At 43.4% G+C, this 14,241-nt stretch overlaps 1 protein-coding gene across 3 annotated transcripts in view; it reads right to left on the bottom strand.

The window, feature by feature from the left end:
* The window catches only part of LOC140104283 (histo-blood group ABO system transferase 2-like), a 49,980-nt gene extending 40,679 nt beyond the window's left edge, over nucleotides 1-9,301 (bottom strand). Inside the window, exons 1-2 of one of the 3 annotated variants that reach the window (XM_072127752.1) lie at nucleotides 9,109-9,301; nucleotides 5,598-5,721 (exon numbers count right to left, since the gene is read on the bottom strand). In XM_072127752.1, coding sequence (XP_071983853.1) covers nucleotides 5,598-5,677 — 80 coding nt within the window. In that variant the 5' untranslated portion in view covers nucleotides 5,678-5,721; nucleotides 9,109-9,301. Of the gene's footprint in view, nucleotides 1-5,597; nucleotides 5,722-6,494; nucleotides 6,733-8,084; nucleotides 8,953-9,108 lie in introns of those variants that run through there. The other 2 variants (XM_072127753.1, XM_072127754.1) reach the window with 2 other exon arrangements.
* Nucleotides 9,302-14,241: the final 4,940 nt, after the last annotated feature.

Here is a 14,241-nt window from a genome sequence, read left to right as displayed (position 1 = left end):
CATAATCAAAAAGGGCCTGTTATAGTTCTCCAGAAATCCATCCCATACCACCAGGTCCTCCCGTATCTCCCGCCCAAGCCAAACCAAATGATGTGGTGCTCGCACCCTAGCCGTTGCCCCCGCCACCCATCTACAAAAGACCCTGCCCATCGGTATGAGCCTGCAGGCAAAGTTCAACTTGCCCAGCAACGACTGGACTTCTCTCGAAGTCAACTTTTTAAATCTGCAGGCTTGCTTTACTTCGGCCTTTAAAGCCACCAGCTTATCCTCAGGTAGCCTACATTTCATCTTCTTCGAATCCAGGGTGATCTCCAAGAACACAAGACAAGAGGTAGGACCCTCCATCTTCTCCCTTACCAGTGGCACCCCAAAATCATCACCCATTCCAAAAAGGGAAGCAGTGCCTTACAAACCCTGGATGCCCTGGGTCCAATGCACAAAAAATCATCTAAGTAGTGAATCAGTGAGCCCGCTCTAGCCTCTTCCTTTACCACCCACTCCAAGAACGAGCTAAAGGCCTCGAAATAAGCGCATGACCTCGAACACCCCACAGGAAGACACACAATCTATAAAAACATGAGTCCAAATGACAACCGAGCAACCGCAAGCTATCTTGGTGTACCGCCAATATCCGCAACGGCCCATGCCCATACTTCCTAACCCATTCCACCGCCTTGTCGAATGACGTATACTCCACCGAACAGGCGTCCGGCAAAATCCTGTCATTCAATGACAAGCCCTTTAGGTAAGAAAGATGGTGAATGAGGCGAAATTTATTCACCTCCTTCTTCGGAACCACTCCCAACTGGGACACAATCAAGTCCTCTATTGTTAACCCTGGGAATGGACCCATCATGTGCCCCAGCCTTTCGCTCACTACCTCAGGATATTGATAGGCTGACTTTAAGTTTCTGGTCGTAAATGGAACCACATGCCCCAGGGCGGGAATACGGAAACCCTCCCCCAAAAGCCTCGCCTTCTCCCTATCTGGATACCTACTTAGGTAAGGCTCCATCTCTAGAAGCCTCACCAGAGTCACCCCCTTGTCCAACACCACCCCTGCTATGCCCTTTATTCCTCTTGAAACATTTTGCTGTACCATGCGGCAATCCGCCACATGTGAAGCATACATGCCGGAATTTACAACTTGTGCCATACTTGCACAGTCCGATGTCAAACTGCCAACATGCCCCCCACCTGTGTATATCAGTGTATAAATGTGTGTATATGAGCGTTTTAGTATATGTGTCTATACACATATATGTGTATAAAGATATGTATATGAGGGAATAAATATACCGTATTTTTCGGACTATAAGGCGCACATAAAATCCTTTGATTTTCTCAGAAATCAAAGGTGCGCCTTATAGTCCAGTGCGCCTTATATATGAACCATACTTACAAACAGCTGCCACCTGCTGGTCATTCATCCTTATAATCAGGTGCGCCTTATATATGAACCTAGACATTTTAGCAGACATTAATTGATGGTGCGCCTTATACTCCGGTGCGCCTTATAGTCCGAAAAATACTGTATATATTGAATTTAAATATATATTTAAAAATAACATATATTTCACATGCTGCTGGGAAACCTTAAATTTGTTTAAAGGGGTTATCCAGCTACATAACATTGACAGTCTTTCTGTATAGGTAATTACTGTGGCACCGGTGGCGATCAGAGGAGAGCAGCATTTCCAGCAGCTTTGCTGCACACAAGACAGAGAAAGAACAGCTCACACTGGTGTGTGTATACAGGTTATAGTATATTAAAAATGGATGCAAATTGGCAGTGGAAAATTGACATTAACGGAAATTTTATGCAAAGTTGGTGTGCAGGTAGCTTCAGCGTCTGTCTTTGAGAAAGTCATGATCACTTACAGGACACTTTTGGCACGGGCAAAATAATATATTTGGTCCAGAAACTTATAAAATCCAAAAACACACACTGTATGATTTTCAAATAATAGATTTGCTTTTATTACATTAAATCAGTATTTGATCAACTACCAATGAGCAAGAATTAGGTCTCTCTCAGACCTGTCAGTTTGTCTCTAACCCCTTAGCGCTCTGCGCCGTAGCTGTACTGCGCTGAGTCCCGCGAATAGCGCTCAGCGCAGTACAGCTACTGCGCAGAGACGATGCCGGTTCAGCGCTGCATAGCAGCCGAACCGGCATCGTAAGCCACGGGATTTCAACGGTAATCTACCGTTGATATCCCCGGCTAACACCCGCGGTCGGAGTGCGCCGTTTTCGGGGGGCTGATCGCTGCTATGGCACCTCTGGGGTCCGATCGGGACCCCAGAGAAGCCTGAAGGCAGTGCCTTTAAGATGGCGTCTGTGACGTCATCTTAAAGGCAAAGTGTCAGCCTATGCATCTGCATAGGCTGGCACTGCTAATACCCTGCAATACATCAGTATTGCAGAGTATTATCATGAACACATGACCTCAAAAAAAGTTCCTAAATTTTCAACAATAGGTGATACCAACCCCAAAATGGTAACACTGGAAAAAGCATCTCATCGCGCAAAAAAAATTGCCATCACATGACCCAAATAACGGAAAAGCGAAAATTTTATAGCCTTCAAAAGGGGGCAACAAGAAAACTAAAATCCTGGCAGCTGCAGGGTGCTCCTTCCCTTCTGCGCCTCGCTGTGCCCCCATAACACAAGTAATGTCCACATGTGGGGGGTCGCTGCACTCAGGAGAAATTGTAGAACAAATTTTATGGTGAGTTTTCTCTTTTTATCTTTTGGAAATGTGTAAATTTTAGGGCTAAATGAACGTATAACCAACAAAATTTGACCATTCTAAATTTCACCGCCATTTTGATTCAATTACTATGGAGATCTAAAGGGGTGAACGATCTTTGTAAATGCTGTTTCTGATAGTTTGTGGGGTGCAGATTTGATTTGGGTTGGTTATATAGGGGGTTTTTTGATGCTAAATATGTAAAATTTAATTTCAAACAGTATTTATCCCCAAAATAGTCAATTCTGAAAATACAGAAAATCGCTATTCGATTTGTAGGCCGCGTGACGTCAAAATAAATTATCCAAACATTTCAAAAATTATGAAAATGTAAAGTAGACAAATGGGAAATGTTATTCAGCAACTTATTTAGGTGGTAAATCGATCTGCCTGAAAACGCGGTGATTTTGAATTTCGAAAATGGCAAATTTTTCTAAAAATTCATCATTTTTTTCCCTTTTTTTGTAAATAAACGCAAAACTTATCAGCCAAAATTTACCACTAAAATGAAGTGCAACATGTGGGGAAAAAACAATCTCAGAATCGCTTTGATAAGTAAAAGTGTTCAAAAGTTATAACCATATAAAGAGACGCAGGTCAGAATCCAAAAAATGGGACTGAGCCTTAAGCTGTAAAATGGCTGCGTCCTTAAGGGATTAAGTAGCTTCTCCAACTCTGCAATCAATAACTTGTATTAATTGTACTTCTGGTTACCTGTATATAAGATGCCTGTCCACACCCCCGCTCCTCCCGTGTATTTCTGATCTTTCCCAGGGTGAGGTCACACGTTGTAGTTTCAACTGCTTCACAATGAGTATTTTGGTGGTTTTAGGTGCGGCTTTGTTAATTTAACAGGTAAAAAACATGAACTGAAAGGGTGAATTTGATTTTGATCAACCAACATTTATATAAAGTGTGGGTGTCTGTAATGGCTCGGTTACTGACTTGCTCTCGAAAAGGAGATACATATTTAATATGTTGGTGCTGTGCAGATATATTTCTTGCACCAAGACTATTTTCTTTCCCTGGGACCAAAATCTGTCCGGAGCGCCAGAAATGTGTATAGCAGTTAGAGAACAAGCTGAGAACTCTGGCGCGGAGCACCACAATGGCCGGTGCGGCAGTGCATCAGTGGCTGACCTCGTCCTATAGCTCGTCCAGTCAGAATTAGACACCAGAAGGACAGGCAGTAAAGGAAGGGGGGGGGGTTGTTATGCCTCCTGCAACCCAATAGCCATCTACATTTTTAAGACCATCATACAATCAATCCAACAAAGGTGGTATGAATAATAAGAATTGCATTGAATTGATTTTGATTTTAAAAGCCACTTTTTTTAAAGCAAGTTCCCCTGTGGTAGGACGGTATTTAAAACTGACTGACATCGCAAGTGCAACATCCCCCACTTGGGCCTAGCCTTTTCTCGGGGCCCAAGGCTAGTGCGGCCTTGGGGACACTGTAGTCATGGTGCTTGGTATGGGGACCGGAGGACTGACCTACAGCCTGGCAGGTCTCCAGCTGGTGGTTTGTGCAAGAAATAAGCAGGGAGAGGCTGATGCAATGATTTCTCCCTGGTGCAACCCCTGAGGTGTCTATAGGATGAATCCCTGGGTGATGGATGTGGAAGACCACGGTGGTAAGAAGCCGTATCCAGGTATCAGACAGAGGAAACGTTGTTCAATTCAACTTACAGTTCTTTGAAAGGCAGGCAATGGCCAGAACAATGAACAGTAGATTCTTTAAGCTGGAAAGGTCATGGAGAGCCGATCCGCAGGAACTGTACATGCAGGCTGGGTTGTTTCAGATGGTACTGAGTCCAAGTGGTGGAAGCTGCAGTTCTGGGCTTAAGTCTCCGGACTTGCCCTGTGTGCTAGGCAGTAGGTCTGAGGCACTAGAAGTTCCTGGGATTAAAGGCTGTGGCTGAACTCAAGATGTTCTCCTCACTATGTGCTCACTGAGAGCTAACAGTTAAGACCATGTGCTTCCGCCCTGGTCAGGTGGTAGCACCTCTCCTATCATCTTCCAGCTTGCATAACAGAAACATCAGTGGATAATTACATACACCAGTTAACTGTTGCCTTGCCAGGCAGTATCTAAAGCTGCAATTACACTAAGTTCTCCTAGCATTATCTTCTAGATGAGTTGCTCACCACCAGATAGATCCTGACATTGTATAGGGCGCTATTCGCAACTAACACCTTGTCTATGCATTGGCAGGCTGTTGCACAAGCTTTAAAATGGTCCAAAAACACGTTGTGTGGCATCACCCTGTGATTCTTCCAGTTGGTAATAATTGTACCAACAGTTGTGGCTTTCTCACCAAGCTGCCGCCTAGTGTCGTGCAGCCCATCCCAACCTTTTGTCCCTGTGGTCCTTAGACAACACTTGGGTCTTGGCCATGGTGGAGAGTTTGGATTGTGATTGAGTGTGTGGACAGGTGCCATTTACACAGGTAATAGGTGCAGAGCAGGAGGAGCTTCTTAAAGTAAAGTTACAGGTTTAACAAGGGTCCACTACATAGGACGTAAACATACCATAATTCCTGCAGTGAAAACACATGCATAACATATGCACAAAGGTAGAATGTTACAGTCCCTGCAAAGGGGATGAAAGTTTTCAAAATCTCATACACACATTGCCTAAAAAATAACTCAAATGGCAACTGATTAACATAGATCATCAATTCACTGCAGGTGGGATGCGAATATTCATGCATCTGATCAGGGCATCTAGTATTGACCTACCCCAAGGACTCCATAGATTTTATTTGTTTCATTTTGTAATTGTTATTATTTGTTCTTATTTTACAAAATAAAAAAGTAGCAATAATATGAAAATATTACTCACCAAAATCCCACTATAAAGAGTAGGAATAAGAATCCAACTATATAAGTGGGAGACGGCATGTTCTTCCAACGTTCTTTCATTTTCTCAAAATACAGATTCCCACTTCCTCCTCCTTACAAAGTTCCTAGAAATTGACAAAGAGGCAAGGATAAGTCATAGGGAATAGATAACATGAGACACGTTGAGATATTCCTCATGTAAATTCAGATGTGAATGAGTCAGGAGCTGAGGAATCATAACTTCCTCCTCCTAGGGCAGTGATGGCGAACCTTTTAGAGACAGAGTGCCCAAACTGCAACCCAGACCCACTTATTTATTGCAAAGTGCCAACACAGCAATTTTAGCATTAACTTATTCAAATCTTCTTACTCCGTGCTGCAGCTTTCAACGGTCCTATGGACACCAATATCGTTGACAGAAGGAGGGAAAATTCAGATTGCCATTGGAGTTCCCTTTACGACCAGGAAGAATTATGGAGCTAAGAGCAGGAGCTTCAATAGCGCCAATGATAATCCACCCATTTCCACACCTTCTCTTCCTGTAGTCTCAGGAAGACCCACTTTAAAATAACGCCGAGTGTGTCACGCCCTGGGATACCTGGGCCTGCAGGAGGTTTTGTCTGGTGAATTCTGTGCTGGGGTAACAACCCGAGTGCCCACTGAGAGGGCTCAGAGTGCCACCTCTGGCACCCGTGCCATAGGTTCGCCACCACTGTCCTAGGGTTTCACTCACATATAAAATACCCACATATACAAATCTTCATCTTTCCAAGCAACCAGAGGTTGTTCAGGGTTCTCGCTACAATAGTTATATAATATACACTCACACTACTACTACTTCTAGTACACCATATATATATGTAAATAAATTGTGATATAAGTGAGTGATCACACTTACCTATGAAGGCATAAGGCTCTAGTACCCAGCTAAGCCATAATCTAGCATGGATCCATACCATTACAGCTCCAGTCCTTAGCATGTAGACACGTTGGTTACCCGTGGCTGTTTTAGCAGGCTGCTTGTTGGATACTACAGAAGCTGTGGAGCAGCTCCGTGAAGAAAGCTAATGGCTTTGGGATGAATCACAATTACAGTAGCACTTACCATGCTGCAGCCTTGGATTATATCTTATATTTCAGGCTGCTGTTGAATAATTTAGACAAAGATACAGTATGATTAAACCCCTCTACAGGGTCCCTATCTGGTACCATCAGCTATTACGCTGTCATGCCACCTGTTTGCTGTGCTGGTCTTACTAACAGGCAAGGTTTGAAATCTTAAAGGGGTTGACCACTAATAACAAACTTTACCAGGGTAAATATAAGACCCTTATAGGGTCGTCCATATTATACTCCCCATGGAAAAGTTTGTTTGTAATGTAAAAGAGCCCCGAGTCACATGACACCTTTAGCAGGATGGGGACCTGTGATATCCTAGGTCCTGCTGGATTCTGGGCTAATGAAGAGGACAGTGAGTGCTGCTCCTTCATCACCATTCTCATCTCAGTGGTTAGAGGGGAGTGCCAAGGACATCAGCATGACCCTCCAACCCCTGATATAGAAGTTTTTACCATGGAGGGGATATACCTCCCAACATTTCCGGAAGAGAAAGAGGGGAAAAAAGGCAGCAGGCGTAGCGATTCCCAGTAAGCCACACCCCTAATCACAGGGGGCAGAGGTAAAAAAATCAGGACTGTCCGGGCCAAACCGGGACGGTTGGGAGCTATGCAGGGGGGTTTGAATAAAGTTATGAGCACATGGTCCCCTTATCCACTGAAAGCCAGTAGGATACATGTTTCCCGAATTCTTCTATGGGGGGTCATATGACCCAGGGCTCCAGAGGACTTCAAATCAACTTTACCAGGATAAGTACAATACAGGTGGCCCTATTAGGGTATTGAACCCTTTTAGCTCATTTGCCAGCTAAAATGCTTCTTTAGCACTGGATTTCCCTGCCAGTGATTTGTTTATTCTCCCAGACCCGGATTACAGTTGTCTAACTTCTTTTTTTTTTTGACCACCCTTAACCTCCTTATTCTTTACTGTATTGCTATAGGCTGCTTGTGACTTTAGTTGTTACCTCTGATTATTCTAACGGGAGGCACAAAAAACACTATCACATCCACTGCACACGTAACTAAGGAATCGACAGTAAAGGACCATACGTTAATTCCATACACTAATTATTTCTGCCACCAACCGTTACGGCCTATGGGATGTCTAGTTCAGGACCAGTAACAATACACCCAACTGCACACTAGAACACAAGCTAACTGCTAACACACAGACATTCACAAGGTAACGCAGTTTAGCTGTACTTTACTCTGAAGGTGTGGAATCATACAGCCATTCATACAGCCACAAGGAGCAAGCAACTTAATTGACAGTTTGATATTGTAAGGAACTATGCTTACATGTTATAACAAAATATCCAATAAATAAGAAATATATAAAAGTAAAAAGGGGATAAAATAAAGAAAGAACTGACCTTTTAGTAAATAGTTTGGAAAAAGATCCCTGGAAGAGAACTGATGAAATCCTAGACAGCGCTGGATCTCCTGAATCTGACACGGAGCACATCCTGGTGTGCGCTTTTGAAGATCTCCCTATTCCAACCCCTTTGTCATGACAGAGAGATGGCCACATGTGTACAAAGGTGTAATGTTGGGGATATCATTTCCAAATATTCCATAACTATGCCCAGGGGTGTTTTAAGAAGAAGATATGCCCATCAAATTCTACAGCATGATTTTGCCAATCTAGGCTTGCCAAAACTATATAACATACTCAGCCAGATTCACATTACTTATTTTATTGGCTTTCTTACTCTGAAACTTGAAGAAATATCGGAGCACCCTGATCATAAATCTATAGGCAAGTAGTTGTGATCCATGGATTATGAAAGAGGGGGCCTTGAAGTATAGTTTCTTGTACTCCATTTAAATACATAAGCCAAAATACACAGGGGACACATAATACTTAGCATTATTCATGGGCAGAGGAAAGACATTTTTTTACTGACCTATTGTGAATTTGGTTATTTGGTTGTCCTGGAAGACCATATCATGTCCATATAAATATATTCCTGAGGGTGCATCATAACCCATAACCTGCCACATTTTACTCAAAGGATTTCTCTGGGCTAAAAATATTGTTATAACCTTAGGATAGTTCATTAATATCAGATATGACACTGGTAGCCCACCAGGACAGCGGAGAAGTTCTCAGTAGCTGAAAAAGATAATGGAACAGAAGGCAGGCGGCTCCATTCTCTGTGTAGTGGCTGCATAGAGTATGGCAGCTTAGCTCCAGTTGAAAGTTTACAGATCAGACACGAACCTGAATTGAATATTACACATGAAATAGAGTTGTCTGCTTCCTGATACATTCTCTGTGTACAAGCTGCAGAGAAAAGATGATCTCAATGGGAGGTTGTCTGAAATCACACAATATTAAGATTAAATATGGTAACAGTCAATGAAGTAACAGGATAGCAGATCTGGGACACTGACCTTTTTACGAGGAGTTGGTCACAAAGCAGAAGACACCCAGTGCCCAGAGCTAGATGCTGAACCAGAAGGCACGAGGGACGGGACATACCAGGAGAAGAATCCGGGAGCAGGCGTTTCACAGTACAGGATCAAACATGTGGCAGCAAGGTTTAGACAGGACAAGATTTAATACTCAGCTACCAGGAAGTCACAGCAGAGATACATAGATACTCAATAGCCTCAGCTAATGGGACATGCAGGGGTTAAATAACAACATTTATCAGCAGCAGATAGGACAGCAAGAAGTCCAACTCAGGCACTTTATTCCCAAATGCAATTGTTTAGGTGCAAACATATCACCATCCATTACTACTCCCCAATGTGCTTGAATTGCATTGTACCATGTGAAGGCGGCCTAATGCCAGATATTGTCCTGTTCATCAAGCCATCTGTGAATCCCCCATCCATATCCCTTACTCGGGGAGGCGTGGCCGAACGAAAAACCCGACGGATTCGGGAAAACCGCTGCATTTAAAAAAAAAATGTGTCGCGAAAATTGCACTTACCTTCACTCAGCCCGGCTCGTTGAACTCCAGCGCGTTCTGATGCTTTTCAGCGCAGCAGCGCCACCTGGTGGACGGCGGAGGAACTGCCTTAATAAATCCCGGCCGGACCCGAATCCAGCGCAGAGAACGCGCCGCTGGATCGCGAATGGACCGGGTAAGTAAATCTGCCCCATAGTGCTTATGACAGTCAACCCTAAGCGCTTACCAACAACCTTTTCCCTTGGAATATGGTTCACGCCTAAATTCTTTCTTTTGTATTTACCTTTCACAACCCATAATATTGCCACTTTGTTTATATATATACTGGAAGAATTTGATTAAGAAGCACAACGGAGCACACAGATGTTCCTGATGGACACAGCGATATATGCAGAAGTTCACCGCGACTGGGTGGATCCTGACCATCCTGCCTCCAATCAAGAGGTGTTTACCGATTGCTGTATAGTCAAAAACCTTCTCAGTTTGGACAATCTTTCTTCCACATTCACCTTTCTATGGGCAAAATGTATGCATGCCCACACCTGAGATGGCTGCCTCTGTGCTTGGGTGAAATCTTGCGAGAGTTGAGGCAACTCCGAGGCAGTGACGATAATGCATGACGTGGTAGAGCACAGCGACGCTGGACCCAGCTACACAACGTGATCACATCATCCCAGTGAGTCCGCTCGGGTTGCTGTTCCCACCAAAGCAGAGGTATGCCTGTAAGTGGTGCATTTAGACGTACTCTAGCCTTGTTATATTTTATGATTTGTGGAGAAGGCGTCCTGCTCTTACTGGGTTGATTAGCAACGATACTGACATGCGCTGTGGGTTTGTTGACAAACATTGGCGTGACGGCGCCCTGGGTTGATTGTCGGGTACTATGACACTTTTTTGTATCAACACAGCACCTGATGTATTAACATAGGTATTAAGTTTGTTGACACTGTGTGACTTTATTGTTATATACGGTTTTAAACCGCACATGATTCTTTCCACTGATTTTCCTTTTGACGATGTCACATCATGCGGGGGATATAAACCTGCCTTGTATGTTCACACACTATGCTTGAAAATGGCTACATTGAGATAGCTGAAACGTTGTACTCTTCCCACTGGTGAAATAAAACACTAGTTTTCACTGAGTGTTGCTTCCTTGTCTTGGATTTTGGATTGTGGACCTTGGGATCGTGAGTCGGACCCCTAGAAGCCTGCACCCACACGGATTTGAATCCGATTTTCACAGTGCTGCTCTATTCTCTTGTTGTACATTATGGGGCTCTAGGGGGTGAATTTAGCAGTACCCAGGATGTCTTTCACCTTATTCCATACTTTTCCAATGAGAATCAATGTGGGCTTTCTATTATATGAACTGCCACCAAAATTGGCTTCTAGAGCATGTGTAGGAGTGAAAACCCTGTCCATGCTTTTATCAGATTACCTGCTGCGTTAACCCCCTCTCTCTTCCCCCAACCCGCAAAGTGCTGAACCTAGGAGGCTAATAAATACAACCAGGGATTAGGAGTCACCAGCCCCCCCCCCTCTGTTTTTCTCCTCTGCAGCGTGTCCAGACTGATATTGTTTGCTTTCCAAATCAGTTTACGAAATAAGCCTTGTATTTTATGAAAGTAATATTGCGCCACCCATACCAGGGGAATTGTGTAAGACATATAGGAGTTGTGGCATCAAGACCATTTTAATCAAGTTCCCCCTTCCTACTGGAGATAGGGGTAGCTTACACCCTGTTGCTATTCTAGTTAAAGAGCGAGAAAGTAAGGGCTCTAAGTTATCTTTTGTCCGGCCAGTCACCACCACTCCCAGATATTTGATCTTGGAAACCACCTGCAGGGGGCCAAAGGTTTGGGGGTCACCCAGAATTGGATCCAAAGGAAATTTAACTGATTTGTCCCAGTTAATGTTGAATCCTGAGTATCATCCACAGGTTCTGATAATATTCATGGCACCAGTTAGACACCTATCCATATATGAGGGGATCATCGCCATAAAGAGAGACCCATTTCTCTCTATCCCCTCCCCTGAAGCCCAGCAAATCTGAGGTAGTCTTAAGTATGGCCGCCAGAGGCTCTATTGCTGACGCAAGCAGGAAAAAGGATAGCCCTGTCTCGTTCCCCTCTCCAACTGAAACGCTTCTGAAAGCAGGCCATTAACCTTTATCCTCACCATCGGATTGGTGTATAGTAGCTGAACCCATTCCAAATATTGAGGTCCAAATCCCAGTTTCCGCAGTACGGCCCATAAAAATTTCCACTCAAGCTTTGGCAGTGTCGAGTGAGAAAACACCCTGTAGGCTATTTAATCCTAATGCCGGCACATACTTTGGTTAGGCACGGCGATCTTTAGTTTAGCTAAAAAAAACAATTAACTCACAAATGTAAATCAGCCCTCTGGTGCTAACCCTACATCACCAGCCATGTGTTGATGCCTTCCGATTGTTAATTATTCATGCCTCCGTCTTTCTACCCGCCCTCCTTCTGGTGCAGAGAGCCGCGATGTCACCGAGCTCTTGGCACTTGTCATGCATGCGCAGACACCAACTCTCACACAGCCGGCCGAAGATAAGTGCCGAGCTTGGTGACATCACGGCCAGGGCCGCATCTGCCATGAGGCGAGATGAAAATCTCGCTTCAGGCGGCAGAATGCGGGTCCCTGTAAAGGGCGGCGAAATTCGCCGCTCTAAAGTGGGCGATTCGGGCGTCCATTAACGCCCGAATCGCCCACCAGCTAAATAAATCGCGCCTGTCTCTTTAAGACACAGGCGCGATTTATATGCGGAGCGACGCAGCGCCTTTCCGGCAGCTGCGTCGCTCCGTTCTAAGCAGTGACACAGGCGCCATGACGTCATGGCGCGGCGCCTGTGTCACTGTGCGGAGCCGCGTCTCACAGGAGAGCCGCGTGAACACCGGAGCCGCGCCGAGGGAGCAGCTGCCTGCAGGTGAGTAGGATTTTATTATTTTTCATGTATTTAATTAATTGTGGCTAATAATTAATACTGCGGGGGGGGGGGCTATATATATCATATGGGGCCAGAATTATTTTAAACTGGGGGGGGGGGGAGGTATCATGGAATGCTCTTAATTTTCCGAGAAGTAATAATTTCTTTATTACTGGGGGGGATGCAATATATATTTATATTATTTGGGGCTATACTGTAATTATTTTATACTGGGGGGAATGCTATATATATATATTATTTGGGGCTATGATTGTTTAATACTAGGGGGATGCTATAGATATTATATGGGGCCAGAATTATTTTATACTAGGGGGGGGGGGGGGGTTCTGTATATTTTATTTGGGGATTTGGAGCTATAATTATTTTATACTGGGGGGGTTATGCTATAGATATTATTTGGGGCTATAATTATTTTATACTGGGGGGGTGATGCTATAGATATTATTTGGGGCTATAATTATTTTATACTGGGGGGGTGCTATAGATATTATTTGGGGCTATAATTATTTTATACTGGGGGGGGGATGCTATATATATTATTTGGGGCTATAATTATTTTATACTGGGGGGGATGCTATAGATATTATTTGGGGCTATAATTATTTTATACTGGGGGGGATGCTATATATATTATTTGGGGCTATAATTATTTTATACTGGGGGGGGGGGATGCTATATATATTATTTGGGGCTATAATTATTTTATACTGGGGGGGGTGATGCTATAGATATTATTTGGGGCTATAATTATTTTATACTGGGTTGATGCTATAGATATTATTTGGGGCTATAATTATTTTATACTGGGGGGATGCTATAGATATTATTTGGGGCTATAATTATTTTATACTGGGGGGGGATGCTATATATATTATTTGGGGCTATAATTATTTTATACTGGGGGGATGCTATAGATATTATTTGGGGCTATAATTATTTTATACTGGGGGGGGATGCTATATATATTATTTGGGGCTATAATTATTTTATACTGGGGGGGCGCTATATATATTATTTGGGGCTATAATTATTTTATACTGGGGGGGTGATGCTATAGATATTATTTGGGGCTATAATTATTTTATACTGGGGGGGTGATGCTATAGATATTATTTGGGGCTATAATTATTTTATACTGGGGGGGGTGATGCTATAGATATTATTTGGGGCTATAATTATTTTATACTGGGGGGGTGATGCTATAGATATTATTTGGGGCTATAATTATTTTATACTGGGGGGGGTGATGCTATAGATATTATTTGGGGCTATAATTATTTTATACTGGGGGGGGGGATGCTATAGATATTATTTGGGGCTATAATTATTTTATACTGGGGGGGATTCAGTATATATTATATGGGGCCAGAATCATTTTATACTGGGGGGTGCTGTATATATTATATATCACTATATCACTAAGCTGGGGGGCTGTATATGGGATACAGTATATTACTAAGCTGGGGGGATGTATATGGGATACAGTATATTACTAAGCTGGGGGGATGTATATGGGATACAGTATATTACTAAGCTGCAGGGGCTGTATATGGGATACAGTATATTACTAAGCTGGGGGATGTATATCAGGTACAGTATATTACTAAGCTGCAGGGGCTGTATATGGGATACAGT

Source organism: Engystomops pustulosus, chromosome 10 (genome assembly GCF_040894005.1).
Source record: "Engystomops pustulosus chromosome 10, aEngPut4.maternal, whole genome shotgun sequence".
Lineage (NCBI taxonomy): Eukaryota > Metazoa > Chordata > Amphibia > Anura > Leptodactylidae > Engystomops > Engystomops pustulosus.
This window is presented reverse-complemented; position numbering and strand designations above follow the sequence as displayed.